Here is a 20,620-nt window from a genome sequence, read left to right on the forward strand (position 1 = left end):
CATCTCTCTTATTATTATGAAAGAGAAACACGAGACCGAATTTCTTACAATTGTGGCATCTATTTAACACTTCCATAGATTATTTTTATGACACTCCTACTAGGAATGTGAAAATATTTTTTTAACCTTTTTGTGTCACTTCCATAGAGTAGTTTCTGGATTATATAATCCGAACACGCATTTAAAAAAAGACTTTCAGATTACATAATTCAGAAACTAATCATGCATCTAAAAGAAGAAGACTTTCAGATTATGTAATCCGAAAGTTAATTACAAATTTAAAAAAAAACTTATGAATTATATAATTCAAAATATTATTGAGAGATATTTTTAGAAATAAGAAAATTGATGGAGGTAAAAGAAAAATATATGAAAGTGCAGGAAGAAACAACCACATCTTCATTCTACTTCAAAACTAGGCCTGATATTTTTTATTTTTTATTTTACTTTTAATTGAAAACACTATAAAAATGATCCAAAAAAATGTTATTTATTTGCTATAAGCTCTACGGACAAATCTGCAAACTCTTGCGCATATTACTAACCAAGATATTATCCCAATCTGCAATGATAAAAAGAGTCAATTAGAAACAACTCTAAATTCCAAAAAAAATAACGAAAATCTTATAATCTTATAAATATAAAAACAAATAAAAATAGTTCCCAACTCTCCTCATATTTTACTACTAATAGAAAAAAATGATTCGAATGATATACGAATTTTGCCAAAAGTTTAGTCATTTTTCTGCTAGCAAGAGTTTATTTCATTAGTCGATTTTATTTTATATTAATAGTAACTAAATATATTTTAAAAAATAACTAGTTTCTTTTACTATTTGATAAATAACTTCATTAAATAATTATTGAACAAGTTCTTATTTGGTAATCACTTATATATAACTATTTTTTATAATTTAAAAAGAAGTAAATTTAAACTAATTTTATATAAATTGTAATATTTACCAAAAATATAAGTTCAAACTAATTGTTTACAAGTTATTTTGGAAATTTGATTAAAATAAGAGGAAAACAAGCTATGAACATATTAAGAAACTTTCATGCATTATCCTAAACTTTTAAACACGTATTTAAATTGTAAGATAAAGCTAAAAAAGTTTTTCAAAATGTAATTTTGGGTAATCAAGACAAAAAAGCACCATTTTAATCTTAAAAAACAAGTTTCTTTGAATTAAATCCTATGACTAATAGTAGTAGTAACCGAAGTCTGCACTTCAAAAATGATGACATCATGGCAACCATGCACATTAAGCGATTAGTTTTTGACTCCCAATCCAAAGATTCCTCAAAGTTAAAAAAAAAAAATACAAAGAAAGGGAAAAAGGTATTAACAATAGTTACCGGGGCACTGTTACTTTGAACTCCTCCGGACTTCCATGATAACAAGCTCCCTACAAAGAGTGTAAAATAAGTTCAGAAGTCAAAGCAAAAGCCCCTTGTTTCTTCTCTCTCAGAAATTCACAAGTTACAATTAAAAGCTGATTTTTATATCGCATGCAGATCTTGTCCAGATGAATGAAAGGGTTAAATAAGCAACTTAGTAAATCAAAGTACTATTCAGTCATTATTGCATTACCAAATGGTTGCACAAGTTGCCGATGTACGCTAGCCACAGGAACACGCCAAAACCACATAAGCAGCATTGCATATGTTAAATACTACATGGCAAAGTCAAAAAGTAGTGTCTTATAAACCTTTACCAAGAAATTTTGTTAACATACACACACTTCTGAAGATACCTTAAATATGAGCACCACTTTTGAATATACAGCATAATCTTTGTGACTTGAATGTCGATCTGCATAATATTTTGAACTATAACTTAACGAACTCAAGAAAATGAATTTAAATTAAGTGTTTTATTCAAACTTTCTTTATAGGTACATAATATACACTCATATAATACATTTAATCACATTTGTTTTTCAATCATCACTAAATATACACATATTGTTGTAGTTTTAAGGAGATTCTTACTCATGTAGCATAGAGTATATTTACTATTTACTGCAAAAATTGAGATAACCTTGCATTGTTCATCCGTTCATCAACTTTGGTTTTATATGCATGGTGCTTGTAAAGTCCACATAAACTGATACACATCATTTTTGTTAATTTAAAGTTGAACTTTGCAATGTCTTAATCTACACTGTAGGAAGTACAACAGTCACACACTCATCAGAAAGTAGAAAGAAAACTTTACAATTAATTTTAATTCAGTTGATACACACCAAGCAATGTGTTTTTATAAGCAAAATCTCCTAATTAAACTATTAGATAAATATAGAAAACTCATTAGAGTAAGTAAACTAAGAGAGGCACGATTGGAAATATGGAGCAATGATGGGTCAAAAGTTGCAACTTAATTGCAGCCATATTAAACAGCTATCCAGAGCTTCTGAGAAATTTTTATTGATAAGAGAGATAACAACAATTGGTTTTTCTCAATATACACTTCATTGCTTTTGCACGAAATAAAATAGGAAAAGTAGAAAACTTGCAACAAGAAATAAACTCACACTTTGAAAGTTCCCTCTCCTTAGCAGTTGCCAGCCTTTTGAGTTTTGCTGCTCGTGCAAATGTTGATGGCCTGAGAGGATAAAAAGAGACACACCACACCATAAATTTTGCAATCATATCTTACAGTCATCTCCCATTTCACTGATTTCTACTTATGCTATTTAATTTTTCTTCCTCCTATCCGCCTAATTTCTCTATTTGAATTTATCAATAGTTTCATAGTTGGCCTTGACTTTACTCCTTTGTTCTACTAGTCTAAATAATGCCAAATATTTCTTATTAACTTTATTTTTTCAAAATTGAAATGAACTTCAATATTGTAGTCAATATCAATACGTCTCTGTCGAAGATCACTTCAATTTTTCTCATTCCTTGTTCTCTTTTATTGAGCATGTAATTTTACTGTCAGACTTTCCACAAATTTGTTGATTTATCCTTTAATTTCAAATTATCAACCCCAAAACATAAGTGTTGCAAAATATTAACGAATGCAAACGATAACACCAACTCAAAACAAAAAAGGGTTCCAAAAGAGGACCACCCCCTTTATTTTCAGCAGAGGAAACATTGGTTATAAAGCCTTACTTACTGCGACATTGAACTTGCCTCCTTCAAAAGTTGTTTTATTTCTGCACGCAACCGATCTTCTTTTTCTCTATCGGATCCACTCTGCTGGAAAATCATACGCATAGATGTTAATGCCATAAGGTTTTGTTAAAGGAACGAAACTTCACCATCAATCGATCCTCTAATTAGTTTATGAGAATGGACGGTATATGACATTTGAATTTATAAGGTTCATCGTGAGAATGGGTATAACATTGTTTTCGTTTCAAATTTCAATTAAATAACAATTGTTAGAATGATACCTTCGCAACGTGATCGAGGCAATAGTATGCAAATTGAAAAGCAGCAACAATCAAAAATATGAGAGGTGCTGCTAATGACCTTTCACGTACATGGCTTCCTTCGTCTTCCATAATTCACTCGCTTCCCTGCTTCGATTCCAATGCCTGTGTTCTCTTGTTAGTTTTTTTTTTGTCTGTTTTTAACTTTCTCTAAATTAATTATTATTTAATAATTTATTATAATGTAAAAATATAACTAACAATTATATGCTCTATTTCTTATATATGGTTCTTCTGAATTAGTTTATGCCCTATAACTCTTAATCATGTAAATGTTTATCGTAAGAGTCTATATTAGAAAAACATCCATTGTCGATTTAATAATAAATAAAAACTGTGTGATTATTTTACGATAAAACTTATTTTTAAATTCATATAAATAATTTTTAATATTTACAAATTGGTATTCGGGTGTGTGTACATGTATAGTACTGTTCTTTTTCTAATTTTTTTAATGTGGATTTTCGAGAGGAGATGTAAGAAAATTTTGACCTTATTTATAAAATTTAATAAATTTAAAAATCAAGGTATTATTTTTAATTCAAGACTTTAAGATAATATATTTTTGAATTTTATTTATTTATACTAGTGGGAACACAAGCACGTGATGTATCCACATTTTTCATTTTTATTATTTATATATTCATGAAATTTTAATAAATATTAAATTATATGAGAAGACATGTAAATTATCTAAGTGCACCACTTATAATAGTTTTATTAAAATTTTACATTAATTTTTTATATTTTCATTTTATTGTTTTTGAATATTAAATTTTGATTTGACTTGGGTGTAATGTTGAACTTTGTAAGGTTATCAAGATTAAGATTAAGGCTTAAAAAAATTGGAGCAGCAAACAATGTCAAAACATAATGCAGATGATAATGTTCTTCAAGATCTTCCCATTTCAAGTTTAGAGTAACTTTCATGTTCATAAAACGCCTTATGCAAGGGTTGTATATTGGAAGTTGTAGAATCTATCACCATATCAATTGAATTCGCGTCTTCCATGGCAAAGAAGTTGAAAAAAAATAAAATAATAAACTAAATACAAATTACCAAACTTCCAACTTATGTAATATCTAGTAGATCAAAGCAACAATAGGCATAAAAGCTTTGCCCGCAAACTGGGCTTAGGATTCACTAAATTTAACATCTTATTTAAAAAGTATTATTCACCAAATTATCCATTATTAATTTTTTTACAATATCTTTGGCGGCTTGATAAAGGGGATTCTCCACTTTAACTGCTCTCAAATTTTTTCCTATTTTATCCTTAGATTAATATTTGATTTTATTTCATTATTTTGGGCATTGCGTCATTTCTTATTTTTTTAAAAAATATTTGAAATAAATGGAGCAACCGTTTTGAATTGAAAGAGATAATTTATTTTGAAAATTAATTCCTTTTCTCTTTTATATTTCGACTCCAAAGAAAAAAATGTTCATAAATTTTGACACATCTTGAACTCTCTTCCTTCACGCTCCATGTTCTTCTCCTACTCTCACCCGTCTCAATCCTTCTTCAATCACCACTGTACAACAACAACCATCATTGTTTCCTCCTCCTCACACTTCCCAAAGCGTTCAAAGCAGAGACACGTCTCATTTTATAAGGCAACTAAGAGGAGAGGAAGCCATGAGAGATCCAGAACGCAAGGAGGCACCGCGAGTTCGACATGGAAGCAATCAAATTGAAACCACAAATACTCACCAAAGAGTTCGATAGTGTCCCTTAGAGTCAAAAAACACCTAAAGTTAAAGAGAATCAGCAATACCCAAAGAGAGAGGAACTACCGGAACAAATGGTTACAAGTGCGAGAGAAAGAAAAAGGATATGAGCAAGTTATGCCTGTTTTTTTGTTCATATTTGGTTACTTTTTAATTTTTATTATTTAAAAGTAATACTATTTAATAGAAGGTTGTTTCAAATATTGTGTCGTTTTGAAGTTCTGGAAGGTTCTTCATTGGCAATAGATGCCGAAGCCACATCGCTTAGGTGGAGATTACGATGCGGAAGCCAACCGTTTGGGGATAAAATCGGTGAAATGTTTCAATGGCTCTCGGTGTCGTTTTGAAGTTTTGGAAGGTTCTTCGCTGGCAGTAGTCGTCGAAGCCACATCGCTTAGGTGGAGATTATGATGCGGAAGCCAACCGTTTGGGAATAAAATCGGTGAAATGTTTAATGGCTCTTGAGGTTTGAGATGTAAATGAACGGGATAATTAATACAGATTCAGAATTTTATAAAAGAAGTTTCAAAGCTTCATTTCATTCACTGTTATAGGATTTGAACATTTTTGTTTCTATTGCTTTCTTAATTTTTTTTTATATTTTTGTATGAAAATGTTTATTCAAGGCAGATTTGAGTTTTTATTTACCATTCAATTCTCTCTCAATTCTGGTTTAATTTGAGTGATTTCCATTGCTCTGTTAGGTGTGTACTTTTGGAGTGCAATGTTAATGTATTTTTTAAGTTTAAAATGTATTCTACATTTTAGAATTCAAAATTTAGTTTTAAACCCAACAAATAATTTCGAAACTTATATTACAAATTTTAAAGTGCAAAATGTATTTTGTCTCGAAAATATTGTTTAGACATTTTGGATAATTTTAATTATGATGATGATTTGGAGTGACAAAAACATGTGTGTCGGCAGAAACAGAAAGAAACCATGGATGGTCCTAGAAAATGCTTCCCCGACATGAGAAAACCTAACTCCACCCTTTTTCCCTCTCCTCATTTTCTGTTCATAGAGTTTGATTTCGTCGATTGATCTAATTAGGGTGTGGGAAAAACCATTCTTATTATGAGAATGTTGGAGTCCCTCAAGCTATGTTTGCTTCTGGGGTGGTGGAGGTTAAGGGTGGGGTGAATGGGTGTCACCCCCCGTTTGCTTCTATGAGAGGGGAGGTTGAAGGTGAGGGTGAATGGAAAGATGGAGGTAGTTAGGGTGCTCTCATAATTGAAGAGAAAGGGTAGTGGAATAAGATGAAAGTCACCTAAGATGTATGCAAAGACCATGATGCCTTTACTTTCTCACGTTTTGGACCATCATTATTAATAATAATTTTAAATTGTTAAATGTTACTTTACAAATTTATCCTAGCCTATTAAAATTTTTTAATAATGAAATGAATTATTTTTGTTTAAAAATAAACAACTTTCACATATTTCGTAGATTTAAAAATTAAAATTGGAAAATAAATATATATTAAATATAAATAGATATAATTTAAAAATTACAACTAGAAAAAAAATGTATTCAACAAATTAAATAAAAACAAAACTTCAAATAATTTCTTAAAATATTAAACATGCATTATAAAATTAGAAAATAAATCAGATCTTATATAAATAAAATATTTTATCATTAAAAACCCTATAGTAATGAAAAATAATAATAAAATACTAAAAAATAATATAACGTAATTAACAATAGAAAATAATTTCATAAAAAACTATTATCAAATAAATTACTAACTCATAAACATAATAATTATAAAAAAAAATATTAATATAAACGTAGCAACAAATTAAATAAAAAGAGAACTTCAAGTAATTTTTTAAAATATTAAATATATACTATAAAATTAGAAAATAAATCACATCTTATATAAATAAAAAAATACTATTTTTTAATATTAAAAACCCTTGCAGATGAATGATGGTAAATTCGGAAATAACACATGCTGATGTGATTTTCCCTCTACATCTCTTCATTTTGAGGGGAGAGGATATTTACTGTTCACATGTATATCCTCTCATCCTCTTCCCCGCAAAACCTTGGATCCAAACAATTGATATCCTCTCACTTCTTTCCTTATGAACAGTACATCTATAGAAGCAAACAGAGCCTAACATACCCCAATCCAAACAACCTCAATTTTCTTCTCAAATCTTCACACTTCCACTCTCCCACACCCTCAACTTTCCACTCCCCACACTCTCTAATCCTAACATAGCATCAGTGTCAATTCCTCCATAAAGCTTCAGGGCTTCTATACACGTACGTAAGCATATGATATGATGCGATATCTGTTGAATAAACTTTAAATGTAATGTGTGGGTTTTAAAATTAGAAGTTACTAGAAAATAGTAGAATGAGAGTTAGGATAGGTGAAAGGTCAAAAGTTGTGAGTGGGATTTTAATTATGTTGTTAGTGAGGTTTTAAGGCCATAATGAAGATTTTTCTAGAAGAGCTTCCTAAAGCCTATAAATAGGATGCTCTATCAGTTGTAAGATGCACCACATAAAGAAATACAATAAAGAGAAATACAAAGAAGAGTGTTTCTTTAGAGAAAATTCAAGTGTGAGTGGTTGTTTGTTTTACAATTTGGTATCAAGAGCCAATGGCGAATGTGATGGGTGAAATACCGCTACCACGGTTAATAAAGGCGACCACATATGATAATTGGAGCATTCAAATGAAAGCTCTTCTCGGTTCTCAAGATGCATGGGAGGTGGTCGAAGAAGGTTTCGAAGAACCAACAAATACCACGGGTTATACGACGGCTCAAACCAAGGTGTTGAAAGAGATGCGATCAAAGGATACGGCGACACTATACATGTTGTTCCGAGCGGTTGATGAGTCGGGCTTTGAGAAGATTGTCAGTGCAACTACTTCAAAAGAAGCGTGGGACATCTTAAAAAAGGTGTTCAAAGGAGCCGACCAAGTTAAGCAAGTGCGTCTACAAACTCTTCATGGCGAGTTGGAGAGCATGAAGATGATGGAGCCAGAGAGTGTATTTGACTACATTACGCGTGTACAGACTGTGGTGAATCAACTCAATTGAAACGGTGAAACGTTGACTGATGCACGAGTTGTGGAGAAGATTTTGAGAACATTAACCGACAATTTTGAGAGTATTGTGTGCAATAGAATAGTCAAAGGACCTAAGACGCTCACAGTCGACGAGCTTGTCGGTTCTCTCGAGGCACACGAGCAACAGAAGAAGAAGAAGGAGGAGGAAACACTTGAGCAAGCATTTCAAACCAAGGCGTCAATAAAATATGAAAAGGTACTCTATCATCAAAATTCTCAAAATAGAGGCGTGGTCGTGGAAGTCGTGGAAGTCGTGGAAACAGTCGTGGTGGAAAAGGCAGTAGTCAAGAAGGGTACTATAAGGAGAAGGAACAGTCTAGCCAACCAAATTGGCGTGGAAGAGGACGTGGTAGAGGAAGAGGCGGCCGATCGAATTATTCCAACATCGAGTGCTACAAATGTCACAAATATGGTCACTATGCGAAGGATTGCAACTCTCACAAATGTTACAATTGTGGTAAAGTGGGGCATTTTGCAAAAGATTGTCGAGCTGATATAAAGATAGAAGAAACAACCAACCTAGCCTTGGAAGTCGAAACGAATGAAGGTGTTCTCTTGATGGCTCAAGATGAAGTCAACATTAATAGTGACACTCTGTGGTACCTCGACTCATGAGCAAGCAACCATATGTGCGGTCACGAGTACCTATTCAAAGATATGCAAAAGATTGAAGATAGTCATGTGTCATTTGGAGATGCATCAAAGGTGGAGGTCAAAGGGTGAGGTACGTTTTTTTACTTACAAAAAGATGGCTTAATTGGGTCACTCCAAGATGTTTATTACGTACCAGACCTCAAGACCAACATTTTTAGTATGGGGCAACTCATGGAGAAAGGTTACTCGATATTTTTGAAAGATCGACTACTACACTTGAAGAACAAGCAAGGGCGTTTGGTTTCTTGAATCGAGATGACAAGAAATTGGATGTACAAGCTGAATTTGAGAGGCATACGAGAAATTTTTTTGCAAGTCAACATAGAAGATAAGGCATCACTGTGGCATCTCTATTTTGATCACCTACATCATTGTGGTCTAAAAGAGTTAGCGAAGAAGAATATGGTGCACGGGCTACCCAACATAGACTACAAGAGAAAATTTTGTGAAGAATGTGTGCTCAGCAAGCATGTGAGAACCTCGTTTCCAAAGAAGGCTCAATATTGGGCTAAGCAACCTCTCGAAATGATTCATACCGACATATGTGGACCAATTACTCCATAATTCTTCGGCGGTAAAAGGTATTTCATTACTTTTATCGATGATTTCTCACGAAAAACTTGGGTTTATTTTCTAAAGGAAAAATTTGAGGCATTCGAGGTGTTCAAAAAGTTCAAGGTGATGGTGGAGAAGGCAACTGATAGATAGATAGATCAAAATTGTACGATCTGATAGAAGTGACGAGGAGCAAGGCATAAGGCGATTTCTAACTGCAACAAAATGGTGTGGCCGAGAGGAAGAACCGGACAATTCTCGACATGGTTCGATCAATGCTTAAGAGCAAAAAGATGCCAAAGGAATTTTGGGCGGAAGCTGTGCAATGCGCCATCTATGTGCAAAATCAATGTCCACATGTGAAGTTAGATGATCAAACACCACAAGAGGCATGGAGCGGACAAAAGCCAACGGTTTCTCATCTCAAAGTGTTTGGTAGTGTGGCTTATGCACAAGTACCAGATCAACAAAGAACGAAGCTCGAAGACAAAAGCAAAAGGTATATTTTTATTAGGTATAATGAGAAGACAAAAAGATATGAGTTGATTTTATGATTGTTCATTTGATTAGTGACACTTTACTTAGATTTAGATTTTTGAACAATTATAGGTGAGAAGCCTAAGGAAAATTCCCACCAGACATTAATTTAACAAGTGTTAAGTAGAGGTGAAGGTTCATTTCCATAAGGCCAAAGGAAAAACACAATTCAATGGTGAGAATGAATGACAATTAGGTGCAGAATTTAAGCAAACACAAAGTGAGCAATGTTATGGACCGAATTGAAAAACAAGGAAACAACAATAAGAACAAGACATATTTTGGAATTGAAATTGGAATGGAAAAAGATGAGTGAAAGGAAACTTAGGAATGGTGGAATTGTGAATGAGCACGCCACTTGGATGGTGAATTGAATTCAAGATAAATGTAGATGTCGCCACTTAAGAGCTCACAACACTCACAAGATAAGACCAATGGTTTAGACAGACAATGCTCACAAACTCTAACACAATTTGTGTATAGTAACTTTACTCTTCATTCAACATGTCAATAGATGAGGTAAACCTCTCTATTTATAGATTTAGGAGCCTTGGAAAAGAAGAAAAGAGGGTAGAAAGGGGAAATGAAATGTGGTGCAGTTTTGCTATTGATCACTCCATGTGTTTCTAGAAGGTAGGGTTCCTATCTTCACCTCCTAATATTGCTATATAGACCTACTCTTGTTTATTCTTTACTATTTGGACACTTTAGTCTTCATTCTTCACGTATTCCCCAAGGAAGGTTCAATGGAACTCCCCCCTTTTAGAGGAATAGAACATCAAATAGATTTAGTTCCAGGAGCTAGTGTACCTAATAGACCATCTTATAGAACTAACCCTGAAGAAACTAAGGAGATAGAATCACAAGTACAAAATTTGTTGGAGAAGGGTTGGGTTCAAATGAGCCTAAGTCCTTGTGTTGTACCTGTCTTGTTGGTACCAAAAAAAGATGGCAAGTGGAGAATGCGTTGTGACTGTAGGGCCATCAATAATATCACCATCAAGTATAGGCATCCAATCCCAAAACTAGATTATATGCTTGATGAATTACATGGGTCCATTATATTTTCCAAGATTGATCTTAAAAGTGGCTATCACCAAATTCGAATTAAAGAAGGTGATGAGTGGAAAATCGCTTTTAAAACCAAATTTGGATTATATGAATGGTTAGTAATGCCTTTTGGCCTTACTAATGCACCCAACACTTTTATGAGTCTTATGAATCATGTCTTGCAAGATTGTATAGGTAAATATGTAGAAGTTTATTTTGATGATATATTAGTGTATAGTCAAGGCCTAGACGACCACCTAAGTCACCTTACGGAAGTTCTCTTAGTGCTTAGAGACAATTGTTTGTTTGCTAATATTGATAAGTGTACTTTTTGTGTTGATAGTGTAGTATTTTTAGGTTTTGTAGTTAACAAAAATGGGGTACATGTTGACCCCGAGAAAATCAAAGCCATCCAAGAATGGCCAACTCCACAAAATGTAGGAGATGTTAGGAGTTTTCGTGGGTTAGCAAGTTTCTATAGAGAATTTGTGCCTAACTTCTCGAGTCTAGCTTCACCACTCAATGAGTTAGTGAAGAAGGACACTCCATTTTGTTGGACTGAGAAGCGAGACCAAGCCTTCAAGAGGCTTAAAGCTCAACTCACTAATGCACCTATTTTAGCTCTACCAAACTTTTCAAAAAAAAATTGAGCTAGAATGTGATGCATCAGGAGTAGGCATAGGTGCAGTGTTGTTGCAAAGTGGACACCCAATTACTTATTTTAGTGAAAAACTTCATGGTGCCACCCCCAACTACCCCACCTATGATAAGGAGCTCTATGCACTTGTGAGGGCCCTGAAGACTTAGGAGCACTATCTAGTTTCAAAAGAATTTGTAATTCATAGTGATCACGAGTCTTTAAAATATATGAAGGGTCAGCATAAGTTAAATAAATGTCATGCAAAATGGATGGAATTTCTTGAACAATTCCCTTATGTTATCAAATACAAGAAGGGCAATGCTAATATTGTGGTTGATGCTCTTTCTAGGAGACACGCCCTCTTTTCAAAACTTGGTATCCAGATTCTTGGATTTCAAAACATACCTGAACTGTACAAAGAAGATCGAGATTTTGCATCCACTTTTGTTAAATGTGAACATAGAGCACATGGAGGATTTTATGTGTCTGAAGGGTATCTTTTTAAAGAAGGAAAACTCTGTATACCCCAAGGAACACATAGGAAACTTCTTGTAAAAGAAACTCATGAAGGAGGTCTCATGGGCCATTTTAGAGTTGATAAAACTCTAGAGCTTTTAAAAGGAAAATTCTTTTGGCCACATATGAGAAAAGATGTTCATAGACATTGTTATAGATGCATTTCTTGTTTAAAACCCAAATCTAAAACAATGCCTCATGGATTCTATACTCCTCTACCTTTTGCAAGTGTTTCGTGGGAAGACATTAGCATAGATTTTATTCTAGGACTTCCTAGGACAACAAGAGGTTTTGATTATATTTTTGTGGTGGTGAATAGGTTTAGTAAGATGGCACATTTTATTCTATGCCACAAGATAGATGATGCAAACAATATCTCTAGGCTCTTCTTTAGAGAAGTGGTAAGACTTCATGTTCTACCCAAAAGTATAGTATCTGATAGAGATCCAAAATTTATAAGTCATTTATAGAGAACTCTCTAGGAAAGGCTTGGAACTAAATTGAAATTTTCAACTTCTTGCCATCCTCAAACGGATGGACAAACTGAAGTAGTAAATAGATCTCTTTCAACTATGCTTAGGGCAGTTATGAAAAGCAACCACAAATCTTGGGATGAGTACCTTCCCCATATTGAGTTTGCATATAATAGGGTAGTTCATAAAACTATCAATATTTCTCCATTTGAAGCTGTATATGGGTTTAATCCTCTTACACCTTTAGAATTGTTGCCTCTTCCTAATCCACAAGAATGTGTGCATAAGGAAAGAGTAACAAAAGCTGAATTTGTCAAGAAAATGCATGAGAGGATTAAAGAACAAATACAACAACAAACAAAGAAATATGTAAAACAAAACAATAAGGGGAAGCGAGAGATAATTTTTGAGGAAGGAGACTGGGTTTGGCTACACCTTAGAAAAGATAGATTTTCAACTAAGAGAAAATCTAAGCTTAGCCCCCGGGGAGATGGACCCTTCCAAGTTCTCAAAAGAATCAACAACAATGCCTACATTCTTGATTTACCTTACGAATATGGAGTTCATAATACTCTCAATGTTATGGACCTAATGCCTTTTGCATGAAGTAATAAAGAATAAGTATAAGTATTGGATTTGAGAACAAATCCTTTCCAAGTGGGAGGGGATGATGGAAGAGGCCCAAGCCCAAACCCAAGTTCAAGTCCAAGCCCAAGTTCAAGCCCAACAAATAGAAGATCTGGGCCAACTACAAGAGCTATGGAAAGAAGGACTCAAGATGATTGGGACACTGCTACTGATGGTAGAGAAACTTTCCTTTATATGTTTAAAAGTGCCATAAGTTTAGTGTTGGGTAGAATTTAATTTTTGTCAAAGTAGAATAGGAAATTTTACTTGTAATTTTTCTTAGAGTTAATTTTTGGCACCTAATTACCAACCTAGATTAAATTAGGGTTTCTAAAACACCTAATTTAATCTAAGTCGGTCATGAGAAGGCCCATGAAGGAGAGAATATGAAACGCTAATCACACCTCCCATGTGTTCTCCTTTAGGCACCAAATTCCATTTGAATTTAGCTTTCATTTCACTTGTATTTGGCTCTTCAAATTCCAGCCCTCCATTGCTATAAAAGGAGGTGTTTGGTTCATCATTTGCTCAATATTAATGAAGAGTGATTTGCTGCCCAAATTGTGCCAATTTCACTCATTGTCTCCTACCTCCCTAGGATAGACACTTTAGTCTTCATTCTTCACCTATTCCAAGTGAGATGGCCTCACCACTCACTCTCCACACCTAGCATGCACCTTCAAGGAGTCCAACTTTCTACGTGAGATCCTTGTTCATTCTCCTCCATTGAAGCTTCCGCCAATTCCTCCAAAGAAAAGCTAATCGGATGAACGAACAACTACATCAAATCCAACTGATGCCAAAGAAATTCAACAACAAGTAGAGGACTTAATAGCTAAGGGGTGGGTGCAAGATAGCATGAGTCCATGAGCTATGCCTGTAATTCTTGTCCCTAAAAAAGATTGGAGTTGGAGGATGTGTACAGATTGTCGCGCAATAAACAACATAACCATCAAGTATAGGCATCCCATTCCTAGATTAGATGACTTGTTGGATGAATTACATGGGTCTAAAATATTTACCAAAATTGATCTTAAGAGTGGTTATAACCAAATACGGATTAAACCGGGGGATGAATGGAAAACCACCTTTAAGACCAAGTTTGGTTTATAAGAATGGTTAGTCATGCCTTTTGGCTTGACTAATGCTCCAAGTACCTTCATGCGACTCATGCACCATGTTTTAAGGCCTTTCATTGGCAAGTTTGTAGTGGTCTATTTTGATGACATTCTTATCTATAACTTGTCTTTAGAGGATCATGAGAAGCATATTAGGGAAGTGTTAGAAACCCTTAGGAAGGAGAGTTTGTATGCTAATTATGCTAAATGTATGTTTGCATTAGACCATATAGACTTCCTAGGGTTTGTTGTGAGTTCCAACGGGGTGCATGTAGACAAAGAAAAGGTTGCAGCAATTCAACATTGGCCAACACCCACTAATGTTAGTGAGGTACGTAGTTTTGATGGACTTGCTAGTTTTTATAGGCAATTTGTGAAAGACTTTAGTACCATTGTCGCACCTCTAAATGCCATAGTAAAGTAGAATGTGGTGTTTAAATAGGGACAAGACCAAATTGAAGCTTTTGGAAGTTTGAAAGAAAAATTGACTAAGGCCCCCATTTTAGCCCTTCCTAACTTTGCTAAGACATTTGAAATAGAATGTGATGCCTCAAACATAGGCATTGGGTTGTCCTCCTTCAAGAGGGTCACCCCATAACTTATTTTAGTGAGAAACTCAAGGGGATTCATCTCAACTACTGCACATATGATAAAGAACTTTATGCTCTTGTTAGAGCCTTGCAAAATTGGCAACATTACCTTTTTTCAAAGGAGTTTGTGATACATAGTGATCATGAATCCCTTAAATATTTGAAAGGCCAAAGCAAGCTTAATAAGAGACATGCTAAGTGGGTGGAGTTCATTGAGCAATTTCCTTATGTGATCAAACATAAGCAAGGTAAAATAAATGTGGTTGCGGATGCTCTTTCAAGAAGGTATACCTTGCTCAATGTTTTGGATGTTCAATACTTAGGTTTTGATCACATAAAGGAAATATATAAAGATGACCTTGATTTCTCTCTCATCTATTAAGAGTGCTTAAAAGGAGGACACAAAGACTGTTTCATCCATAATGATTTTCTTTTCAAAGGAAAAAGACTTTGTGTTCCCCAAGGGTCTTTACGACAATCTCTTGTTAGAGAGACACATGAGGGTGGTCTTATGGGACACTTTGGGGTAGCTAAGACTTTAGATACATTGCATGAGCATTTCTTTTGGCCACACATGCGCAAATTCGTACATAGCTTCTGTGACAAATGCATAGCATGTAGGAAGGCTAAATCTAAAGTGCAACTCCATGGTTTATATACTCCTCTTCCCATCCCCACTATGCCTCGGGTAGACATCTCCATGGATTTCATCTTAGGTCTTCCCAAGACATCAAAGGGTATGGATTCTATCTTTGTGGTAGTGAACCGCTTTTCTAAAATGGCTCACTTTATTCCATGCCATAAAGTAGATGATGCTTGTTTTGTTGCAAATCTATTCTTTAAGGAAGTAGTTCATTTGCATGGGTTTCCTAGAAGTATTGTATCCGACAGAGATTCAAAGTTCTTAAGTCACTTTTGGAGGACTTTGTGGGGAAAACTTGGAACTAAACTCTTGCTTTCTACTACTTGTCACCCCCAAACTGATGGTCAAACAGAAGTAGTTAATAGAACTTTGGGTCAAATGTTAAGGTGCCTTATTTTTGGGAAGCCAAGGGTGTGGGAGAATTTACTACCTCATATTGAGTTTGCTTATAATAAAGTAGTAAATTCTACTACTTCCCACACCCCTTTTGAGGTTGTCTATGGGTTCAATCCCCTCACACCTCTTGACCTCCTTCCTATTCCTGTACTTGATGAGGTGTTGTGCAAAGATGGTTTTGAAAAAACTTCTTTTATTAAAAGACTTGCACCACCACATCAAGCAACAAATGGAAAGGAAGGTAGGTAAGTATGTTGAGCATGCCAACAAAGGGTGCAAGGCATTGATCTTTGAACCCGGGGATTGGGTTTGGCTACACTTGAGGAAGGATATATTCCCTACTCATAGGAAGTTCAAACTTATGCCACACGGTGATGGTCCTTTTCAAATCATCAAGAGGATTAATGACAATGCCTATGAGTTGGATTTGCCTAATACTTAGGTAGTCATTCTTTTAATATCAGTGATCTGACTTCCTTCTCTGCAGGTCTTTCAAATTCGTGGACAAATTCCCTCCTACCCGGGGAGCATGATGAGGACTAAGGAGAGAGGGCACCCACCCATGATGATGACCAAGCTCAACCCATGACCTCAACACCCACCATACCTTAGAGGATTACTAGGAGTAGAGCACAAACTCAGGGGTGTTGAGCATCAGTTGGTCTCCCTTTTTGTAATTTATGTAGAGTAGGTCTATATAGCATAATTAGGAGGAGAAGACATAAGAATGGGCCTATAAGATGTCCATTAGGGTAGGAAGGAAACCTTACCTTCTAGAATATGTTGAATGGTGCGGCATTGATCAATGTCAACACCCTAGCCGCACCATATTTTGCTTCTTCCCCTTCTACCCTCTTTTCTTGTTTTCCAAGGCTCCTAAATCTATAAATAGGAGGTCTCCCCCTTTGTAAACACAAATTGAAATTATAGTAAAGAAATTTTGCACAATTTTTGTGTGAGTTGTGAGTTAGTGAGTCCCCTCCAAAATTGGTCTTATCTTATGAGATATGATGCTCTCAAGTGGCGGCCTCCTTTCACTCATCTTGGTGATTCCACCCCCATCAAGTGGCATGATACATCCTTGCTTCACCATCTATAAGTTCTTCTTTCATCATCTCTTCCACTAATCCATTTTCATTCCATTCTTTCATAAACATGTTCTTAGTTATGCTTCTTTGAATCAATTCGGTCTTATCTTTTGTTCCTTTGTTGCTTGTTCATTTCCACACCATAATTGTCATCATATTCACCATATAATTGTGTTTTCCTTTTTCCTTTTTGAAATGAACCTTCACATCTACTTAATCACTTGGTTAAGTTAATGTCCAGTGGAGATTTTCCTTAGGTTTTCACTCTTTATTTTGTCCTAAAATCTCAATCATAAATATAAAAATGTCATCTAATGATCAATCTTAAAAGCAACTCACATCATGAACTCACCGTGTAGATTTTCTGTTTTAAACCAACCATGATGGGTTAACATTATTAAATGTAGGAAAAAAAGTGCAATTCTTAGTTGAGTCTTAAATAAGTTTGTGAGTTAGTTGAGCCTCAACCAAGGCATGGAGGACCGTGTAGTGGTTTGAAATTTCCTACATTTTTAGTAATGAATCATCCGTATGTGACTATATTATGAATAAATTTAATTTGATGCATCACGGAGCATGATTTTTTGTAATGAATCATCCGTATGTGACTATATTATGAATTAATATGATGCATCACGGATACGTAGATAGTTTTGCCACCCCTTGTTTGTATTGCGGACAATTTCTTTCGTGGGTAAAGGTGAAACTCAAAATCTAAATCCATCTAAGTATTCATATAAGTGCTGTTGTCACTGTAAAATGAAGCGTGAACTCAACATAATTGTGAGCAAAATGACGTATAAAAATTATTAAAAAAGAGTATATGTACAATTAAATAAATAATGTATGACCTAAGTAGAATCGAATAACTAATAGATATTTCAACTTCGTCTATCATGCTCAGCAGTTCGGAGCACTTGTTTTGCCAATGATGAAAATGATTTTGTTGTATCTTGCATCTCTCTGGCACGAAGGTTGGTACCCTGACACCAAGTTAGAAGATGAGGAAACAAATGAGTTCTGGATTCTCTTTCCCAAATTTTCTTGGGTGCATTGGCATATGACTACGAAATTCTAACTGTTTTATAGTTTTTTGTCAAGGTATATGTTTTATTTATTTTAGCCTGACAAAAATAGATTATGTAATCTTAGTTTATTTTTAGTTTTTAGATTTTGTTTACTAGATAAGAGAAGTAATTTACTATTTCTTTTACACCAAATTAGGTATAAAAGAAGATTACATGTACTCATTTTTGTAACTTTGTTATAAAGAGTGTGAATTTTTCTCTTCTCCTTCCTCGTATTCATCTAAGAGTTCGTTTTGAAACTTTTAGTGAAAAGATCCACCAACCCTCCAACTTTTGTTTTCTTGTGTGTTCAATAAAGAGTTTTCATAATCTTTAAAAATGGCCAAATAATATTATGGAATATTTGAGAAAGCAGGTTCATTGTTAGAACTGGAGGATGAATGTCACCCACACAATATACTGAAACAAAGAAAGTGTCTGGTTGTAGGGTACAACAAGGAGAGCTCTTCATTTGAGCATCTCTTCTATAATCAAAGGAAGTAGTTTAGAAATATAGTAGTCAAAACACTCCCATGGAATGGTACAAACCATCCAAAAACAATTTAAACTTGAACATAGAAAGAGGTTTCCATATATGCAGGGGAATTTTTTAGCACTACTAGAAGTAGAAAAAGTTATACACATATACTTTGAGGATAGATAACACTTTTTTTACTCAGAAAATAATCTAACTTGCTTTTGTATATTGAATTGCTGTTGGTTTAGCACAAATTTTAAGGAGAAAAGAGTTTGATTTTACATCTTTGCTTAAAAAATCCACAAACTAGCTTGAAACTATTTTTATTGACGTAATATTTTGCATTATCTATCATTTACATTAATATTAGACAAATAATATTTTCGATATAATAAATGCTTGGTATTTTATAATGTCCAGTTCTGGCATTCATTGAGAATATATTTTAATCCCTCACTCTAAGAGTAGATACAAGGCATTAGTTTTCACTTAGTTGGAAAAATATTTGATTTCGAAAAGGTTTTAAATCACATCAGTTTTAGATTCAACAAAAGAGTGGATTACATTCAATTCTACCCTGATCTCACCCAAGCACTGCATCAACACCAGTTTGTCATCAAACACTTTGGATTTGGATTCTTCAAAGCATTTGATCATTCTTGATCAACAATCTCCCCCTATTTGATGAAGACAAATCCCTAGTTGCTTGTGTTGATCTTGATTGAATCTGAAACCACGAAACAACCTATTGTTTGGCTTGACAATTAAGTCAACCAAACTAAAACAGCTTTCAACCTTTTCAAAACCCCTAAGAGTAAAACACAGGTTGATTCGACAAAACAATAGGTTGTTTTTCACTTAGTTGGAAAAACACTTGATTTCAAAAAGGTTTTAAATCAAATCAGTTTTAGATTCAACAAAATAGTGAATTACATTTAATTCTACTCAGATCCCACCCAAGCACTATGGCAACACCAGTTTTTCATCAAACACTTTGGATTTAGATTCTTCAAAGCACGTGATCACTCTTGATCAACACAATGATCTCTTTAAATAAAGATTATAAAAGGGACACAATGATTAAACTCACTCACTAAACATGGTGTCTAGTCAGTCCAACCCAATTGGTCTTGGTTTTATACACCCAACAATGCTTCCATCTAGTCTATTCTTAGAATTATTTATGAATAGGTATAGTCTACCTATGTATCGTTTTTGTTAACATGTGGGTTTTGGTCTAGCCTCCCCATATTTTTGTATTTTCTTTCTTTTTTTTTCCTTTTTTTAATAATACTTTTTTTATGTAATGGCAGATGATTGTTGTTACTTGAGGTGTCAGCCTAGCTGAAATGTTAAGTTGCATAGTGATGCCTACCATGAAAGTTTTTATAAAAAAAAAACTCAAAATATATGTATGTAAAAAACATAAAAATGGTTCATATATCGAAAGATATAATACAAAAATTAATGATTAAAGATAATTAAGAGATAGTGTTTGGAGTGTGCAAGATATTAATAGGAAATTATAGTTGAAGTAGAACCTTAAGAATGAAAGTAGTTTAGGAGCGTAGAATATGATCTTCTAATTTGGATAAATTGAAGATAAAGTGGTGGTGACATAAAGAAGAGAAACATGTGAAAGTATTAAATAGTATATTTTAATCTTAACTCAATTCTTAAAAAACTAATTTATAAAATGAGTTTTGCATCTATTTATTTATATATTACTAAATATCTTTATTTATAGTTGATGTAGAATATTCAACACACTCTTTCACTTCGAGACTGCACCTCCATAAATTTTTTAATTAGAAAATTATCCTTAAATTCATTCAAATTGTATATTTTGTAGAATTTATGAAATTTAAAATTCAGAATATAAAATTGCATTTCAAATTTTAGAGTTCAAAATAATT

The 20,620-nt window shown here is 33.9% G+C and overlaps 2 protein-coding genes across 3 annotated transcripts; one reads left to right on the forward strand and one right to left on the reverse strand.

The window, feature by feature from the left end:
• Nucleotides 1-426: 426 nt before the first annotated feature.
• Nucleotides 427-3,569, reverse strand: LOC137809668 (protein GET1-like). 2 transcript variants are annotated; one of them, XM_068610768.1, is made up of 7 exons: nucleotides 3,408-3,569; nucleotides 3,128-3,207; nucleotides 2,538-2,608; nucleotides 1,758-1,816; nucleotides 1,595-1,676; nucleotides 1,360-1,409; nucleotides 427-562 (listed from the first exon to the last, which is right to left on the reverse strand). In XM_068610768.1, the coding sequence occupies exons 1-7, from the start codon at nucleotides 3,516-3,518 to the stop codon at nucleotides 491-493; spliced, it is 525 nt and encodes a 174-aa protein (XP_068466869.1). In that variant the 5' UTR covers nucleotides 3,519-3,569; the 3' UTR covers nucleotides 427-490. The 2 variants fall into 2 exon arrangements, with proteins under 2 accessions (XP_068466869.1, XP_068466868.1); XM_068610767.1 differs by having other exon boundaries at nucleotides 3,128-3,210.
• Nucleotides 3,570-7,799: 4,230 nt separating this feature from the next.
• LOC137809252 (uncharacterized) lies at nucleotides 7,800-8,243 on the forward strand. Its single transcript, XM_068610387.1, has one exon. It carries the CDS (start codon nucleotides 7,800-7,802, stop codon nucleotides 8,241-8,243), a length of 444 nt encoding a protein of 147 aa, XP_068466488.1.
• Nucleotides 8,244-20,620: the final 12,377 nt, after the last annotated feature.

This window comes from Phaseolus vulgaris, chromosome 2 (genome assembly GCF_000499845.2).
Source record: "Phaseolus vulgaris cultivar G19833 chromosome 2, P. vulgaris v2.0, whole genome shotgun sequence".
NCBI lineage: Eukaryota > Viridiplantae > Streptophyta > Magnoliopsida > Fabales > Fabaceae > Phaseolus > Phaseolus vulgaris.

Excerpts from the sequence above, each read along its gene's own strand:
- LOC137809668 (XM_068610767.1), bottom strand. The coding sequence starts at position 3,518 with ATGGAAGACGAAGGAAGCCATGTACGTGAAAGGTCATTAGCAGCACCT. Across the intron at positions 1,410-1,594 it reads GCAACTTGTGCAACCATTTG|GGAGCTTGTTATCATGGAAG; the intron begins GTAATGCAATAA and ends CACTCTTTGTAG. Across the intron at positions 563-1,359 it reads TTCAAAGTAACAGTGCCCCG|ATTGGGATAATATCTTGGTT; the intron begins GTAACTATTGTT and ends TTATCATTGCAG.
- LOC137809252 (XM_068610387.1), top strand. The coding sequence starts at position 7,800 with ATGGCGAATGTGATGGGTGAAATACCGCTACCACGGTTAATAAAGGCG.